Raw genomic sequence first — 19,644 nt, 5'->3', positions numbered from 1 at the left:
GCAGTAGCTCTTGAATGTGCCACAAATTTACTTTGAGATGTGAGGCACATGTACGATCATTGGAAAGCAAATGCGACATTGAGCTCAAAAGGTGCTTTAAAGATCATTGTGTTTACTGTGGAGTTGATGTGCATTTTAAACGTATATATTTGTTTACGTGGCTAAAATGCACATGACTGTGACATATTTACTAAATGCATGCTCTTATATGGTTATATTATGTGAACTTTGTTTAATGGTTATTTTTCTGTAGTTTTACACAAAAGAACGTGTCAAGAACTTGTTGGGTCATATTTTACCCCAAAATAAGAAGAGAAATATAAGAAAAAATATTTTATAAAAAGAAAATTAAGCCTGTTTTAGATTCAACAAGATTTTTTTTATTGTGATTTTCACAATATGTGTCCAGATGGTTTATTTTGGTAATTCTAAGCATTTTAAATGTTGATTTTCATTTCTGTTTATATTCTATTTCTATATCATTTCACATTTTTATTTATTATGGAAGTTTGTTTGGTCCACTGAATGAAAAATAAAAAAAGGTAATTGTGACTTTTTATCTCACAATTCTGACTTTTTTTGTGAGTTATAAAGCCAGAAACTTTTTTCCACAAAAAAGTTAGAATTGCAAGAAAAATCTGAATAGCAATTTTATATCTCACAATTCTGACTTTTTTTCTAGCAATTGCGAGTTTACATCTCACAATTATCTCTCAATTCTGACAATATAACTCACAATTCTGAGAAAAAAAGTCTGAATTGTGAGATATAAAAGTCGCAATTATCATTTAAATTGTTTTATACCGTAACGGAAACAAGCTAACATAATTTATACATTTTGTGCAAAAAGAAATCTGTTCTGTTACAGGTTAAATGGTAGTATGTAAAAAGTACTTTCCCACAATTGAAAAATACATCAACATAACTCAACATAAATCAGCATAAATGAAAAGCAATGCAACAAACACTACTAAAACTTTACAATTTAAATATAATGTAATATATTATTATTTGTTTCCATTACAGTAATGTAAATAAGAAGTTTTATAGTGAGAAGTTATAGTAACGGGAGAGAAGAATGTGCTTAATTTTCATTAAAATGATGTAAAATGCAAATATTTCTTGATATGTTAAAAAGGCCTTGTTGATGAAATGAAAAATATAATTTATCATGTATTTCTTTTGATATTGGGGTGAAATATGACTTGAAAGTTTTCATGAGATTCACCTACAATATTATGTGGGTTGCTGTACCAGCTCATGTTGATGTACCTTATCTACAGAACGTATATTTCACCAAATGTTTTTACTTCCTTTTAGTTTTTTACTAACCCTTGAGAAAACCGTGCCAAATATTGACTTATTTTGTTTAATAGTACATAGTATGTGTCCCTTTTTATAGCAATCAAGTGGAGTGTGTTTTCTGACACTATTGCATCATTAGTAAGCGATGCTACTGCCAGTATAACCATAGTTAGTAGGTTTGTTTTTTTTAGTATTCTCTCACCAGCGTGTGTCTGTAGTCAAACAGTCTGCCCTGTCTTGGGCAGGTTTATGACTCGACGACAAACACTTCTTTAGATGTAATGCTTTATGTTCATTACTGACACACCATCTGTCCTGCAGGGCAAATCCCCGCACTGGATCGGTCCAAACAAGTCCCACCAGCACGCCAGTATCGAGTCGAAGAGGTCGGCAGCTACCGCAAGTTCCACCCAAGGGCTCTATGGACAGAAGTGAGTAGATAAACCAGGCTTCTTCCAAATTGCAAGATGGCTCATGGGTAGAAAGCCTTTATAATTAGTCAGGTTAGGGTCACCAGATGATAAGAATAACCTTTCCATTGGGTAACTGACAGTAAATAACTATAGCCTTTTATTGCACAAATGTATCAGTTATCTCACACACACAAAAAAAGGCTTATGCATAAACAAACATCTTGACCACAAGTCAGATAATGAATATTGTGTAACTACAATTTGGATAAAATAACATTATTGTCCTTTACATAACACAACATGGATTGCTTTTTCCCCCACCCTTTTTCCTTGAAGATGGCGAGGGCATTACTGAGCCTTATGAAGGTCTGTAAGCACTAGATTCTGTGTGTTTAGCTACGTCTCAATCTTCTTTATTACAGCTTTATCATCTACTCTGTTTGACTAATCCTGTTAGCTCTGGTCTGTGAGCGTTACCTGTCATTTTTCTAGCTTCTGCCGTTCATTGGGTATAGTGAACAGATGCTTCAGCCTTGGTTGTGCAATCAATAGTGCTGTACATGTATCATTATAGATGTATGCTTTGTGTAGTCTATGTACTCCGTCCACGTCTGGAATCATGTCCAAATCAGCCACAGTGGATATCAAAAGTATGGAAGGTTGTTTTCGTCACAGAGTAAAAAAAAAAAAAAAAAAAGGGTAATTGTGACTTTCTCACCATTCTGACTTTATTTTCTGGCAATTGTGAGTTTACATCTTGCATTCAGTACTTTTTTCCTCTCAGAAAATGAGAGATGTCAACTGAGAAAAACAAGTCTGAATTGTGAGATATAACTCAGAATTCGGAGGGGAAAAAAAATGCGAGATACTCCAAAATTTGAGATAAAAACTTAAAATTGTGAGAAATTAGGTCAGAATGGTGTAAAAACTTGCAATTGTGAGAAAGAAAGTCCAAATTGCGAGGTATAAACTTGCAACTCTGAGAAAAAAAAAGAGATAACAAAAAAGAAGTAAAGAATTGCGTGTTAACTCAAAATTGCAAGATACAAACTCAGAATTGCGAGAAATAAAGTCATTTCAAGTCCAAATTGCACGATTCTGAAAAAAAAGTCTGAATTGTGATTTTAACTAAAAAAATTATAGAAATTGCAAGAAATAATGTCCGAATTCTGAGATAAAAAGCTGCAATTACCTTTTTATATATTAATTATGTAGGGTAAACAGGTATCCATACAAGTCTACTTGCCCTAATTGAAATTTGTTGAGATAAAAGCAGAAGGCAATTTATGTCAGAACTTTAACGTTAGTAACATCTTCTGACAGTATTGTAAGTGCTATAAAAACAGGGTAAATTCTAGTATGTTTATAGCAGAGGGTCGGCAACCTTTGAAGGGATAATCATTGGCATGTGAGCAATATTGAGAGATGAATATATATATATATATATATATATATATATATATATATATATATATATATATATATATATATATATATATATATATATATATATATATATATATTTTTTTTTTTTTTTATATATATATATATATATATATTTAGTTTTAGAAATGTAAGTATCTTGCACCTGCATGGAGGTCTAACTCCTAGCAGTAATCCTCTCATTCATACAGTGATAATTATGGTTTATTAGTCACTAATTGTTGGTTTATTGACATTTTGGTTTGCTCTCTCTTTTGATTTGCACAACTCATCAACCAATGAAGCAGGAACAGGGGTGGTACCTCAGCCTCCTGCTCCTTCTCCTATTCTTTCCCAGCTTCCACAGACTGTGGCTGGTAAATTATATTTAGGACACATGGAATACTTTATATCAGTCAAATGCAAATATGATCTTTATTTTCTGAGAGTAATTGCATTTGCATCAAAGTTGTTTTAATAAGTTTGTTAATAGACTACGTAAATGACATTTTAATGGATCTTTATCACTTTTTATATTATTAAATTATTCAATATTCAAAAAACAGAATTTTCTGAATTATATTTGCATTTGTACTGCAGCACACTGGTTAGTATGGTCAGTCACCAGGTGGACTTAGAAAAGGAACATTTCAGTCTTTCAGTAAATTGTAGATTAATTTAGTTTTTTTGCTTCTATTTTCATATTTTTATATTTCTCACCCTCATGTCTGATGGCATACTTCTGTCTTTCTTTTTTTTACACTCATTTCTGTCTGAATGTTGAAGCAGTGGGAGGGGCTTCACATCACACTGCCCCGCCCCCTCCACCTCCACAAGTCACACAAGCAATGGCTGGTAATGCTGTTATTGCATAGCAAGCAATTGATCCCATAATAAGAATACACAAACAAGAAAAAAAAAACTGTAGATTAAATGTTAAAAAACACTAAATAGCTAAATAGAGTGTGTTGGTCAGTAAATACTGTAGTAGTACACTACAATACAGAGGCACAAACTACCTTGTTGTGTGTACGTCATCGTGCGTATTATTAGTAATGCACCGAAATTTTTAGCCGAAACCAACAATTCTGATTTTGTTTCAAATAGCTTAATATTCTTCTTGCCATTGGTTTTATACGGTATGTTATATAATGTTTTTGGGGTTTTTTTGCATAAAATTATTTGGCTACTTTTATTCTGCAAGGAGGCATTCAATTGATCAAAAGTGACAGTAAAACTGTTTCATTGTTGCAAACGATTTCTATTTCATATAAATGCTGTCTTTGAAACTTTCTATTCATCAAAGAATCCTGAAAAAAACTATAATATAAAATATTTTTTTATATAAAATAAAATAAAATATTAGAATATGTTTACTGTTTTTTGATAAAAATGAACAGCTAAAGCTATTTTTAAAATAGAATAATGATGTTTATTCTGGAAAACTAAATTATAATAAATTACAATTATAATAAATGATTATATCACAATAAAATATGATATCAGTTAAACTGGATTATTTCATATGCACTGATATTGCAAGATGGCTCGATATCTGTTAAAGTAGCGAGTTGCCTGTAAATATTTTCATGTTTATTGTCCGGTTTTTTTTTGTTTTTGTTTTTTCAGTGCATTTCATAAATGTCCACCCAAATAATCCTTTTGTTAATTTTCCTGTTTTTTGTTTTTGTGTTGTTTTTTGTCCACAACCCTGTCTCTGCCAATCATGCTGTCTTCATTGTCATCATCAACAAAGCTTATGAGAGGATGGAGCCTCCTGTCCCGGGCCCTACCATCGCACATGTCACCATACCTCCTCATGCCCACTCTCCTCTCCCTCCTGCACATCCCCATCCACCTTCTTCAGTGTCCACTCCCCCACCTGCACAGGCCCCTCCTCCTCCAACACATGCCCCTCCCCCACCTGCTCAGGCCCCTCCTCCTCCAACACATGCCCCTCCCTCTCCAGCCAATGCCCCTCCTCCTGCAACACATGCCCCTCCCTCTCCAGCCAATGCCCCTCCTCCTGCATCACATGCTCCTCCCCCTCCAGCACATGCCTCATCATCAGCCTCACCTCTTGTACAACAGGCTTCTGTGCCAGGTGTGTCAATGCAAAAGAGTACTTCTTACAACACAGTATACACCAGGGATGCAAAACTTAGGGTGTTTCAATCAGCTCCATAATTCAGTAGTAGGGAACTGATCAGGGAGTCTGCGATTTAAAGGGCTGTCTCAACCACGAAATCCTGCCAGTGCACTGAAACGTTCACTCCCTAAAAAGTCCAACAGTGCACCAAGAAAACCAGAGAACACACAATAGATGTTTTTTTTTTAAATACAAACAATTATTTAATTATATTTCAATAATATAGCTAACATTTTGCACTTATATGTAACAAGCAAAGTATTTTTCATAATGTACTTTGAATAACATTTAAAAATGATGTCAGAAAGATGATCACATGATCCAGCTAACAGGTATGTTTGTTGGAGCAGGGTTGGATTTTTTTGGTTGAAGTATTTTTGCACCCCTGGTATACACTGTACTGTATACTTCCTGTGATACTTAAAAATAGTATGTCAAACAGTATGCAATCATAAACAGTATTAGAAATTGCATTCCGCACAAATAGTAAGAGTAGTATGCTGTTCTGAACATAGATTGAGTGCTCGTAGCTTCATAGGAGCATGAGTGTGCATATGTTTGTGTTTTAGCATGGTTAGACTGTACCTGTGTGGTTGTGGAAAATACTGATGATTAAACTCCCCTTCTGTTTATGTGTGTGCCATTTCCGACACAAGAATCCCAGGAAAAGCCTGTAGCTCCCCCACCTGTCAATGGGAGGAAAGGCAAGTGTGTGTGACCGTGTGAATCTCTCAGTGATGTTTTACAGTGTGTTTGTGTTGCAGAGATTTAGAAAAGTAGATACGTTTGCAGTACTTGACGTTTGTATGGCTACACTTGTATCCAATATATTTTTTATATCATAGCCTATTTACGCTATGATTGTGTTGGTGATGTCATTAAGAGTGATGTTATTGAAAATGTTTAGAAATTCTGGTTCTGCACTAAGCTGAGCTATTTTTTTTTTTTTTTTTTGGTTTTGAGGGATTAGTTACTATTTTAAGAATTATTGTTTATTATGTTTTTGAAGCCACTGGACACTCGTGTAAACCAAGTTCCTTCATTCACCTGTAGATGGCTCAATGACACTCCTTTTTTAAAAACTAGACTTCAAAAATCAACTAGACTTTCATAGAGTACAATTTTTTAAATATTTTTTAATTAATTTTAATTTTTTTAAAGTGATTAAATAACCATAATAATATTAAATTACTATTTAATTAAAATTGTTCCATTTTTAATAATTGCAAATGGTAATATGCATGAATAATGAAAACTGAAAAAGGAAAGTATTATTACTTATTTTTTGGCTTTATGGAGAAAAAAATAACTGGATTTTTTTTTTTAACTATGAGGGTAAACGGCGTATAATTGTAATTTAATCATGCTAAATGATTCATGCTGGCTTGAAGTATGCACATCTAATTAACAATTCTGTTAACTAGGACCATTGACTTTTTCTCCTTGTCTTGTAACTTCAGAGGTGACATGGGAGGACCAGCAGAAGAAAGCTCCTGGTATGCCACAACCTGTGGTCTTCATCTGCCTTTAGTAGAATAGATCAACACTAGTGCGCTTCCAAAGGAACTAGATTGCAGCCTTCTTCTGCTATGTAGCTCTCTTCTTTTGCTGCTCTTGTTGCTGCCATGTTATTTATTAAGACTGAACCCTCTGTAGTTGCAGCTCTATACAGCATGATTACAATATAAAAAAAAAATTAGTGTCAAACATCAAACAGGTGATAAACTGGTATGGTGTGTTTGCCTACTGGGAAGCGCTTACAAGTCCGATTCAAGGTGAATTTATCACTGTTTTTATTCAGTAATATAGGTTATCAAATGTTGCGTTGCAGTTACGGGTAGCTACGGAGCCTGAGCCATTGCCCCTTTGCCCTCTTGGGCCGAGGTATCCCTCTAGCAGGCAGAATATTGTATATGAGTGGAGTGGATTTCAATTCACGCCAAATGCATTCTGTAATGAATCTGCAGCTCCAGATCCACTCTGGTCCTGCTTTCCACTTACCGTGCTCCGAGTTCCCTAGAGGAGTAGCGGACTAGAGGAGACCCATGCTTCATAATTACTCATATATTAACACTGTCGTGGTTTCTGCCTTTCATGGTTAAATAAGCGTCTGCAGTCTTGACTTATCCTCTTTCTGGCGAGGGTGATTTTTGCACTGAACTGAGCAGACAACACGTTGCGACACGAAAATGTACTATAAATCCATTTTTTCAACATGAAATTTTGCATACATTTATGAAGCAGCACTAAATATTTAAAGTCCCCTTGTAGTCAATAATTTTATCTCTTAAATCTTTGATCATATAACAAAAAAAAAAAATTCCTTGAAATAGCTTTTCCTTAAAATAGCTTGAATGTAACTCTACACACTTGCCTCATGTAGTATACACGGTTCTATGAATATGCAAATTAGCCCCGCCTCCTCTCTCCAGCTCAGAGATCCACTCCTTGCTGGTCACACGTTGACGTGATTGGTTACAAGGTCGTTTGTGACGTCAGAAACACCAGCGATTTCAAACCGCGTTTTTGAGACTGTCTTTGGTTCCTCTAAAGAGAAAATACTCAGCAATGGTGTTGACTTATGAATTTTCACATGGTTTGTCTTAAAGCATATCAAAACACTACATTGAAACAACTTAATATTCACCACAGGGGGACTTTAAGTGAGCTAATCACACAGTGCTTGAAAATGTCTATTGGGAATGATGAATAAACACACAGTACAAACACAGTACAATACCGTACAGCTGACTTAATCTGGAAGTTCAAGCAGTTTATTCTGCAATTGTAGGTTAAAATCTGTCTGTTTTTAAGATTAACACATTTTAATTGTACAACACATACAACACTAAGCGAAAAGATAGTAATAAGACCAGGGTTGGAAATGCAGCCAAAATAATAATAATGACTCAAAATTCAAGATATGGGAGCAAAAATTCCCCCGAATTAGTTCCTTTTTTAACAAGGTACCACACAAGCAAGAGAGCAGTTTTTTTTTTCTCGAATGGCCTGCGAGCACGATTGCAAATGTGATATTGATTTTATACAACAGTACAATTTTCAGTTCAGTTATTTTTTAGAAAGATCCGGTATGTTTTTGCTCTATTGAAAATAGTTCCAAACAAACACAACAGAACATGGTGCCCTTTTTTTTGGTTTGGGCCACTGCTCCTAAAAATGTCTGTGCATGTCCCTGTTGCATTGATTAGAGTTCACGTCATTCACTTCAGATTTAATCAAGTCACCTTTATTTATATAGCTAGATAGATTTTATTTATATAGATGTAGAACTGAACTGCTAATTGTTCTTTGTCATCATCACTATGGCAATAGGTAGAAGGAAGGTAGTAATTAACACTTTTATTGATGCTGAGATGAACGGTTCTCACTGATATATTTAGAATCTGTAATTTTGATACATTATGATAAACAGCTGAATAATCTGAATACTGAGAGATTAAAAACAGAAGAACAGAATAAACTACATTTAACAGTAATTTTATAGCACCTGTATCATTCGTTTGGTAAAATAAAACTGGAGACTTGTGGGGTTCTGAAAAGCTAATATGATTTCAAAATATGAATTAAGAGCTGGCCTTTTTGTTGTTATTTTAGCATTAGAATATATTTTATTTGTGCTTCTCAAATTAAACAATTAAAATCAATAAAAGAAGAATTAAGACAATAAACCGTGAATCAATAATGCCATTGAGCTGTTAGACATTACTGTAGTGTTGCATGTAGTAGGCTATGCAGTGGGGAAAATAGGGCATAGATGGTGGCCTGTTTGTAGTGTGTTTGTTTGAGACGTATGTTCCACATTAACCTTTGCTTAATACACTTAAGTACATTCTTTTGATGCTTTAAGGTTTTTCTGAGGTGTTGGATTTCTCAGATTTTTTTTAATGTTTTTTTTTTTTAATGTTCAAACTCAGTGATGAGTTTCTGAGTCTGAAATTCATCTAAAATCCTTTTGTGTGTGTGTGTGTGTGTGTGTGTGTGTGTGTGTGTGTGTGTGTGTGTGTGTGTGTGTGTGTGTGTGTGTGTGTGTGTGTGTGTGTGTGTGTGTGTGTGTTTCCATCATAACATTGTGTGCCATGTGTCTGTTTAAACTGTCTTGTTTTCCTCTCATTTTGTGTTTCATCCACACATCAGCAGTAGTGTCAGAGTCAACAGTGTCAGAGAATGGAGATGCAGGTAATTTAGACTAACCCTAACATAAACCCCTCCAAAACAGTGTGTGTGTGTGTGTGTGTGTGTGTGTGTGTGTGTGTGTGTGTGTGTGTAGGTGTGAGTGTGTGTGTGTGTGTGTGTGTGTGTGTGTGTGTGTGTGTGTGTGTGTGTGTGTGTGTGTGTGTGTGTGTGTGTGTGTGTGTGTGTGTGTGTGTGTGTGTGTGTGTGTGTGTGTGTGTGTGTGTGTGTGTGTGTGTGTGTGTGTGGAGCAAACAGGGTAAATGGTTGGGTAGTGTTATTAAAAGAGTTTAAAACATTGGAACTACACCGTTCAAAAAATTTGGGGTCAGTACTTGTTTTTAAAGAAAATTTATAATTGTATTCATCAAGGACTCAAGTTGATCATGACAGCAAAGACATGTATAATGTTTCAAAAGTTTCTAAATAATTCAGTTTTTCTGTTCTTGCTTATTTTAAATTGTAATAATATTTCACTATACTGTTTTTACTGAATGCTTGATTAAATAAATGCAGCCTTGGTGAGCATAATACTTCTTTAAAACAAACATTGAAAAATCTTGTAGAGCCAAACTTTTGAAGGGTAAAGAGTGTGCACGTTTCTGCACACCCTGCCACCCTGTCTTTCTAATGAAATCCATTAGACCATCTTGCTTAGCAAGCTATACTGCTGAACTAACTTTTCCAGACCAAGGAAGTCATGCTGTTTAAGTTAGTTAAGCAATCTAGTGGAGACACCAGCATCACGTTAAAGACCAGCATTCAAAATTATTCCAGTCTTTTCAGTGGTTCACAGAACTAGGATATGATGTCTTATCTTTCAGACAGATTTGTTTTACTTCATTGCATAAATGTTGACATGGCAAAATATGTGGAATTTAGTAAGTTATTTCTAAATGAGACCAAAGTCCCCAGTCATTAGTGTTTAAATCAAGTCTGAAGTAATAATTAGTGTTGAAATATGTTTTTTTTTTTCTTGATGGTTGCTGAATGTTATTGAATTTGCTCGTTCAATAGAGTGCAACAGTCGGGTTCCCAAAGTAAAAATTCCATTTTTAGTTTTAAAATAATATTGTTTAACAGCATAATTTGTTTACTTATCTATCTATCTATCTATCTATCTATCTATCTATCTATCTATCTATCTATCTATCTATCTATCTATCTATCTATCTATCTATCTATCTATCTATCTATCTATCTATCTATCTATCTATCTATCTATCTATCTATCTATCTATCTATCTATTTATTTAGTGGCTTTTATTCCATTACTCTTTTACAAGCTCATGTGTGTTAGCTTTGATCTTATCATATGCAAGTGTACTCCTAAAAGCCGACAAAGTAAATCTTTAGCAGATATACAGTACAGTACCTTTTTTCTGCCAGAATTATTGATGACATCATCTCCTGCTCAGACATGTGTAACTTGCATTCATAAAACCATTTCATAGGGACTTTAAATGACTGGTCAAATTAATTTTCATTCAGTTGCTTAATGGCATTGTGTTCTCTTTCACATCTGTTTATTTGGGTTGGACTTGATCAGCTATAATTTCCTACTGTCGAAAAAACGCTGTCCATATAACTTCTGTTGTCTGATGTGTGTCGCTTCGGAGTCTGTTGGATGTGTATTTGTATCAACAAGCAACATTTACTCATTTACATACAGTACTGTGCTTCTGTGATGAGTTTCAATACATCTAACTTTTTTGTCTTTTGTTGTCACACAGGCACGTTGAAGGATCCATCAAAGGTATGTTTCTTTCTGTCATGGCTTGAGTTTTTCTACAGTAAAGCAATTGTATCCTTAATATTTGGGAATAGATGAGGAGCTGTTTGTTTGAAGCTTTTCTTCATGTGACTTCATTAATTTTTAGAATAACCCTGGCCTGTAGAGACGAGAAGTCTCAGCCAGTGAATCATTTGCTGCGTAGTTCCCTTTGGTGATATTTTAAGCATTTACAAACATGTCCGATGCCAGAGGTTTGGCCTTTGTCACCAGTGGACTGAGAATAGTTTACTTTGCAGTAAGGAATGTTCTCTTCAGTTGGAGTAAAATTCATTTCCACCCTTACATTGTGTCCCGACCAGATATAATAAGATGTTTCTCATCACAACAGGCCCAAAATATGTGGATACAAAATATCAGCAATTGTGCAACAACTTTTAATCACCTGGTGTTTTTGGTGATTTTAGATGCATGAACTGAAGTCAGTTCTTCTCAAGTTCACACGTGTCCAAACAAAGTAAGTTTAGGTGTAGAGAATCACATTAACTAAAGACATCATTCAATAACATTTAACTACCAGTTAATTTTTTGCACTTTGTTTCATTTTAAACAGTATATCTATTGTTTCAGAGTCTGTAATTTATTCCCTGTACACTATCGTTCAAAAGACTGGGGTCAGTAAGATTAAAAAAATTCATTAATATTTTTTCTTCAGTAAGCATGCATTTAATTGATCGAAATTGACAGTAAAGACATTTATAATGTTACAAAATATTTATATTTCAAATAAATACTGTTCTTTAAATCTTCCTATTCATCGAGGAATCCTGAAAAGAATATCAGTTTCCACAAAAATATTAAGCAGCTGTTTTTAAACACTGATGAGCAGCAAATCAGCTTATTAGAATGATTTCTGAAGGATTTTGTTACACTGAAGACTGGATTTATGATGCTGAAAACTCAGCTTTGCCATCACAGAAATGCATGTCATTTTAAAACAAATTCTAATTGGAAACACTTTATTTTAAATTCTAATAATATTTCACAAAAGCTCTCTGATTAACATAAATGATTTACTGTTTGTTGCTGGTTAGGACACAATGTTGTGCCTGGTTAGGACACAATATAAAGGCCCTCAAATAGACATTATATTAAGTACTGATTAGCTGTTCCTCATGGTTACATAAAGTGTCAAGTATCTGTAAAAAACGTGTTCCTGATATACTGCTGAAATATACCACCATGACTCGTGTTGAGTTTACTATAAGAAAAGATGAGCACTGAGAATCCTATAGTTATATAACACGTCTCTTTTTTTTTTATCTCCAACAGAGGCACGTGTGCACTGTTTACCATAATTCTTGCATATGTTACAAACGCTTCACTTGGTCCTCTATTCTGTTTTGATTAATAACGGAAGTTATATAAAAACTGATGGGGTTTTTTGTTTTGTTTTTTGTCAGGTCAGATCTGTGTGTGCTCTGGGATATGACATCATTTGTGACTTTTATAAACATTTTAGTTAGTGGTTGTTTTAAAACCTAGTGAGTTGCCTACCAAGACAGCATTCAATGCACTTTCTACTGCAAATAAGGACAGACAAACCACTTGGACCAAAATCTAACCCTGGATAATGCAATTCAATTCCAGAATGCATTCCAAAACATCTTAGATATATCCAAGATGGCTGATGGTGTCAAGAACCTCTGACCAAAAATATACTGATGTTTAATTTAATACTGTATAGTTAAAATAATTATTTGTGTGATCTGTGATCTGATTTTTATGGTTATTAGAGTATTAGTATTAGCTTAGCAACATGTTAACATCAAACTCTAGAGTGCAACAGTCGCGTTTTGGTAACATTTATTTTTCACGGCAAACAGATTTATAACAATAACTTTAAAACCTTTATAGACAGACCTGTTGTGAGCTCTGAGGTTGTTAATCAATGATATAGGCTATGTTTTTTTAAGCCATCTTTTCCATTTTTTCAACTTATTTTAAAACAATCACGTTTATCAGTGGAATTTGTGGTTAAAAACATTGCCCATGATGCTGTATAGAAAATTCCACCAATCAGAAAAAACGAAGCGGGCAAATCGCACCAACAAAGCTCTACGCAACCCCTACACTCAAAATACTTAAATATTTAATTTAAGTTTAAAAATGTATGTTTATTTGTGCAAATTTTGCAATACACTTAAAAAATATTGTTTCTATAGATATAATAAACAACTTTAAATAAATAGTTTAGTTTTTGTCATTTGCAATGCTTCATGGGATTGTAGTTCTTTCCCCCACTAAAGCTGACAGTCTTTAAACCTTTGTCTTTTTGTCAGATTTTTTTGCTTGAAAAAAACATTTGTAGTGATTCACCTCATAGCTGATTGATTTGTTTCATGGCATAATGCTTTAACAAACACTTTTTTTAAATCCCTGTGGAAAAAATGAATGGAAAAATACTTCCGGAACTAATACAGCTGAAAAAGTGTGTTGGGCACTGTTGGGCCGTGTTTGAGATTTATTTCGTTTATATTTTGAAGTCAGTTTGTGCAACATTATTTTAATGTAATAATAAGCATTGTTGTTGTTTTTTTGTTTTTTTTTCACAGCAGGGGATGGACAGTCTCTCCATGAGGTCATCGGACAGTGATGTAAGCGACGTGTCCGCTATGTCGAGTGCATCTCGTCTTAGCAGCACGAGCTACATGTCTGTCCAATCAGAAAGGGTGCGAGCGGGCCGCAGGATCAGGTAGGCACACAATAAACCCACTGACCTGTTATACCTGTGGATGTATCTTCAGCCATGGACAAACCCTCTGGTCACACTTACTGTGCTTCTGATGAGTTCAGGTGTGGGTCTGCCTGCTTGCGAAGTGAACCAAACCTCTGAACTTTCCAAGAGTGTGTTTACCAATGGCTGAGATGACATCACATGTTTTTGAATAGACTTGAATAGGTGCCATATTTCACCTCTAAATCAATAGAGAAACAAATATTCTGTATAACGTTTTTAAACATATCAATAATGCAATAAATATATACTAATTCAGGCATATATTCAAACATTTTTTAGTAATTCAAAAGTTTGTGGTTGGAAAAAAGTCTCTTATGCATAGCAAGATTGCATTTATTTGATCAAAAATACAATAAAACATTAATACTGTGAAACTGTATTACAATTTAAAAGAACTGTTTTCTATTTTGATATATTTTAAAATGTAATTTATTTCTGTAGTGCTAAGGCTGAATTTTCAGCAGCCATTACTTCAGTCTTCAGTGTCACGTGATCATTCAGAATCATTTGAATATGATTCTTATTATTATCAATGAAAACCGTGATACCTTTTTTTCCCTCAGGATTCTTTGATGAATAGAAAGTTCAAAATAACAGCATTTATTTAAAATAGACGTCTTTTGATCACTTTAATACATCCTTGCTGAATAAAAGTATCAATTTCTTTAACAATTAATTTATATTAATTAATTTAATTATATAACAGTGTTTTATTTTCATATCACAGAATTGAGCAGACTTGTTGATGACACATTAGTGTCCTATTAGAGTTTTGTGTAGAAAAGCTTACTTTTCATGAATGTTGCAATACAAATCAAAAATATTTCATTTTATAAATAAGCTTAAAGTGTATTATTGAAATATGAATTGGACATGTTTTATAATTGGACTCAATTTTTATAAGAATTAACCCATTAACAGAAGGATTGAGACCTAGGATAATCTCAAAGTATATGACAGCATCATTCTGTGGCCTTAATTGTCACTGAATTAGGAGAGTTAATTTATTTTCACACTTTCATTCTGTTATCTTGTTAAAGATTTATTTTATTTTCATCATCTGCATGTCTGCCAAGCTCATGGCTGTCTGTTCTGTGTCTTTTCTTTCCTGCATGCTTCCTTTCATGATGTCATGGCTTGGTTTATGTGTTTGTTTGTCTCTCTGACTGTCCGTGTATGTCAGCCGTGCGGAGGCCCTTACGAGTCAGGGAGAAGAGGGCGCTGTTGTTGTGGAAGAGCAGGTGGAATCAACTACAGCAAACGCACTGGGGGCGGGGCATGAAGGGGGGGTGGGTTTGTCTACTGAGAACCCAGAGGAGGAGGAAGAACAGGAGGAACCTGAGAGGTTAGAAGCGGAGTGTCTCATAAACCTAGCTAATGTCCTCCAACTAGTGTCCTTTAGCTATGTCCTCCAACCTCCTCAAGTGTTCTCTAGTTTGTGTCCTTAGCTAATGTTCTCCCCAGTCTGATCATGCCCCTAAATCAGGGAAGGAGTATTAAGATAAAGTTCCAAGACATCCGGTATCTATATTTCCTTCCTAGTGGAGGTCTGGACAATACTTTTTTAGAACAGTTTTACATTTCCATTGGGTCAGCCGTAGTACTTTATAAAAGAAAAAATCCTTAACACTCAAAATCGTCTCAAAATCGTCATCACAGATGGGAATCCTGGGCCCCGAGAGCCAAAAGCATTGATGTCTAAGAATGTTTACCAGTATTTACCAAAAAAAGTAAATATTTCTCCCACCTGGATATGAATAGAAAAAAGGTAAGATCAGATATTGTATCAGTATCAGTTATTCTGCTGATTAATAATGTTAAATAAAAAAAACGAGAAAAAAAAAAAAAAACGTCTGAAGGCGCAACACATTAACTTGTAACAAACCTGGTTTAGTTAAATAATTTTGCTGAATTCTCAATTTTTGTTTTCAAAATAAATTTCTTCTGCTCACCGTGGATGGATTTATTTAATTCAAAATAGAAAAAACAGCAATATTGTGAAATATTATTACAATTTAAAATAACTTTTCTTTTTGAATACATAGATTTATTCATGTTATGGCAAAGCTAAATTTTAGCATAATTACTCCAGTCTTCTGTGTCACATGATCATTCAGAAATCATTCTAATATGCTGATTTGCTGCTCAAGACACATTTCTTATTATTATTATTATTATTATTATCAATGTTGAAAACAGTGTAAAAACAAATCAGGATTCTTTGATGAATAGAAAGTTCAAAAGAACAGCATTTATATAGGAGGAGGGTTACAACAGTAAACAAAATGTTCACTTTTAGTCAGTCAGATTCAATGTTACGTCGATAATGAAGTATGGGCTCCCTATGAAAAGTGCCATAACCGCTGACCCTTCCCAGCTCAAAATGTAAGACGAACAGACCTCCGTACCTGGTGGGACGGAAGGTCAGAACTTTCTAAGGGGAAGATCAATAGCTACCGTTCCTTTCTGCTTTACCCTATTCAGCCTCAACTGGTTGGATAACACTGGGGAAGTGTGCAGAGTCCAGATGGAAAGGGACGCTATAGAGGCCACATCCTGCCCGTAGGGAGGTAACGTGTGAAATACTCATATGGACTGACTGTTGGGGCAGTACTACATATGGAAGAAAACTCTGTGGTAGGTCCTACCTGGAAAGGCATGGAACTACTACAAATGCTGAGCTATGACAGAGCAGACACTGTCAAGGGAAGGACACAGGTTAACCAATGGGGAAACCATTCTGTGGAAGAATACACATATGATATTACCCAAGGGGGTTCGACTACTTATGGGCACCTAGCGCAGTACCCATATCCTGACCAAGGGGGCTGACATGTACACAAGTATTGGGCTTAGTGTCAGACTCCTCCTCTAATTCCAACTGCCAAGAATGTTGTTGGAACCTCAAAGGGTTCGCCGGCTGGGGAACTCATCTGGAGAAAAAAATAAGTGCTCGCACCCCCTCGCCGAGGGGAATGGCGCTGCACCTGCTACCCCGAGCCAGTTTTCCAGCCACCTACCTATTATACCATTAACATTGTATAAAACTGTATCTGGAAACTGGATCTACCCGGAGATTATCAAATCTCGCAAAGGTATTAGGTTTCACCTGGCCTGAAGATATGCAGATGTCTGCTAAAGAGGCGCCATGTAGAGTGAGCTTTAACTCAGAAGGGGCACGGCATGCCTAGAGTTTGGAACTCCAAGGCAATGGCATCCCCTATCCATTGGGCCAACCTCTGGAGACAGCCTTTCCCTTCTGCTGACCTTCAAAGCTCTGCATTCTGTCTGGGCTGGGCAATGCGGGGGATGGACCTGCCTCCTCCAGGGGCAGCACTTGCAAGTTCACCACCTGGTTCCGAAAAGGAGTGGTGGGAACTTTGGGCGGTCTCTGCAGGTGCCAGAGATCTTGAGGTGGGTACAATATGGTGCCCTGTTTCTGGGAAAGCAGGTCCAGGAGCATCAGGTCCGAGAACCAGGTCCAGGTGGGTCAGTATGGTGCAATCATCAAGATCTGTTCCTCATCCTCCCTGACCTTGCACTGTGTCTATACAAGCAGGCTCACTGGGGGAAACGCATACTTGCATAGACCCCGGGGCCAGCTGTGTGCCAGCACATCCGTGCTGAGGGTCCCCTCGGTCAGGGAGTAAAAAAGCTGCCAATCGGAGGATTCTGGAGAAGGAAAAAGGCCTACCTAAATGCATCCCCAAATCAAATCCAGATCAGCTGGACCACCTGGGGATGGCGTCTCCATTCCCGGGAGTGTGAGCTGTCGTGAGAGCGCATCAGCCGCACCATTGTGCTCGCCCGGGATGTAAATGGCATAGAGCAACTTGAGCTGCTGCTGATTCCAGAGGAGGAGATGGCGGACGAGTTGCAACATGAGCGCAAACCGCCCTGGTGGTTGATGTGCGCCACCGTTGCAGTGTTGTCCCTCTTGACCAATATGTGCTTGTCCTGCAGCAACGATTGAAACTAGCGCAGGGCTAGCAGTAATGAAAGCAACTCCTGTCCAGGAGCCCGAAGCTGCATGCCCATTGTATACAGTGCCCCAGCCCAACCTGGAGGCATCTGTTGTGACAACAACATGCCTGGACACTTATTCTAAGGGTACCCCTGCCCGTAGAAATGCAAGGTCTGACCACGGGCTGAAAGTGTGGCAACAGATAGGTGTGATGGATGATGCTTTAAAGAACGCCCCGCGCCGAGAAACCAGAAAAAGAAAAAGAGAAAAAGAGTTCAGGGCATGGTGGAAGGTTCCACTCAAGCGTTGCAGAGTCTTCATCCCTGGAGCACTCAAGTTCACTGAGAGAACATGGACCATCAACGAATGCTGCCTCAAAGTGTTGAGTAGCTGAATGCACCTTTTCTCCAAAGAACATTGCCTCTTTTTAGCGAAGGCGGATGGCAGAGTGAGTAGAAACAACAGGTCGGCTCCAAAGCAAAAAGCTGAATGAGCGAGTTGCCAGCCAGCTTATATACCCGTATGTCCGGGGGAGTGGCTTGGCATGCATTCTTCAATGGCCTGATTTCTTGCTACCCGAGGGTGATTGGGCTCTTAAGTGGGCTCCTCATACATCAGTATCGAGTTAACTTCGAACATGACAGACTGAAAGGGAACTTTGTTTTTAGATTAGACCAACATAAAAATGCACTTTAAATAAATTACAGTTATTTCACTTTTTTTTAAGTGCATATGTCTTGTTATTCAATACTGTGTTTGGTAGTTCTAGATGGCACCACTCTCCACTGCCCTTTAATCCGTCATATTGTCCCAAAAGAGTTTGAGTCTTGCATAATATCACTGTCATCTTAGTAACCCTGGGGAGTTCTGCATGAACAGCTGCCATCTCCATTCCAATTAGAGCAAAAACAAGAAACAAGCTTAAGTTCTCAAGCATTTCCACCAATTTCCACTTCAATAAGTTTTCAGTACCATTTGTGGGTCACTAACTGAATATAGATGAAGTGTTTGTGATCATTAAAACGTTACAGCAGATAAAATAGAATTTTAATGTTGTCAACTGAATTTTTACCAATTAGCAACTGCAGTAGCATGAATTATTACATAACCAGCACTCTGTGCACTCATACAGATGTTGAGTACTGTAGACTGCATTTCAAAACAGCACTAGTGCTCTTCAAAATGTTTTATGCCTCTTACTGTTTGACGTGACTGTATGACAGCCATTCATGTTGCTTTAATGAGGGGTAGTCTCATTCATAGTCAAATGCCACTGTCATAGCAAGACAAGGTTATTTCCTATCTAAGTTATTGTGTATTCATACAGACACAATCATTAGATTTCATAGCTTCTGCCTAAAGGTCACAGGAAATGAAAACATTCAGCATTATTCCTCTGTCTTCATTGGTTTCTCAAGTTTCCACAAACACACTGAGCTGCTGCAGCATGAGATTAAGTGCCAAGATGAAATGCCATAGTTAGCCGTAGTCCTCCTTTGTCACATGAAGTCCTTCTGTCAACCCACCATTTTCATTTGTTTTGACTGATAAGGCCCTTAAAATCCCCCTGTAGTAATAATTGTATCCCTTAAAACTGAGCAAAAAACTTTGATCACCAAAATGCCATATTTAAACGTTTTTTTTTTCCTGTGAACATTTTTTTCTTCA

At 36.3% G+C, this 19,644-nt stretch overlaps 1 protein-coding gene across 1 annotated transcript in view; it reads left to right on the top strand.

The window, feature by feature from the left end:
• Positions 1 to 19,644, top strand: part of rims2b (regulating synaptic membrane exocytosis 2b) — a 181,343-nt gene that overhangs the window by 130,680 nt on the left and 31,019 nt on the right. The window contains exons 23-30 of the mRNA XM_081376541.1: positions 1,627 to 1,736; positions 2,055 to 2,084; positions 4,897 to 5,244; positions 5,946 to 5,993; positions 6,750 to 6,785; positions 9,445 to 9,486; positions 11,214 to 11,236; positions 13,828 to 13,967. Of these exons, the coding sequence (XP_081232667.1) occupies positions 1,627 to 1,736; positions 2,055 to 2,084; positions 4,897 to 5,244; positions 5,946 to 5,993; positions 6,750 to 6,785; positions 9,445 to 9,486; positions 11,214 to 11,236; positions 13,828 to 13,967 (777 nt within the window). The remainder of the gene's footprint in view (positions 1 to 1,626; positions 1,737 to 2,054; positions 2,085 to 4,896; positions 5,245 to 5,945; positions 5,994 to 6,749; positions 6,786 to 9,444; positions 9,487 to 11,213; positions 11,237 to 13,827; positions 13,968 to 19,644) is intronic.

The sequence above is a fragment of the Scardinius erythrophthalmus genome (assembly GCF_964197995.2).
Source record: "Scardinius erythrophthalmus genome assembly, chromosome: 10".
NCBI classification, from domain to species: Eukaryota; Metazoa; Chordata; class Actinopteri; order Cypriniformes; family Leuciscidae; genus Scardinius; species Scardinius erythrophthalmus.
This window is presented reverse-complemented; position numbering and strand designations above follow the sequence as displayed.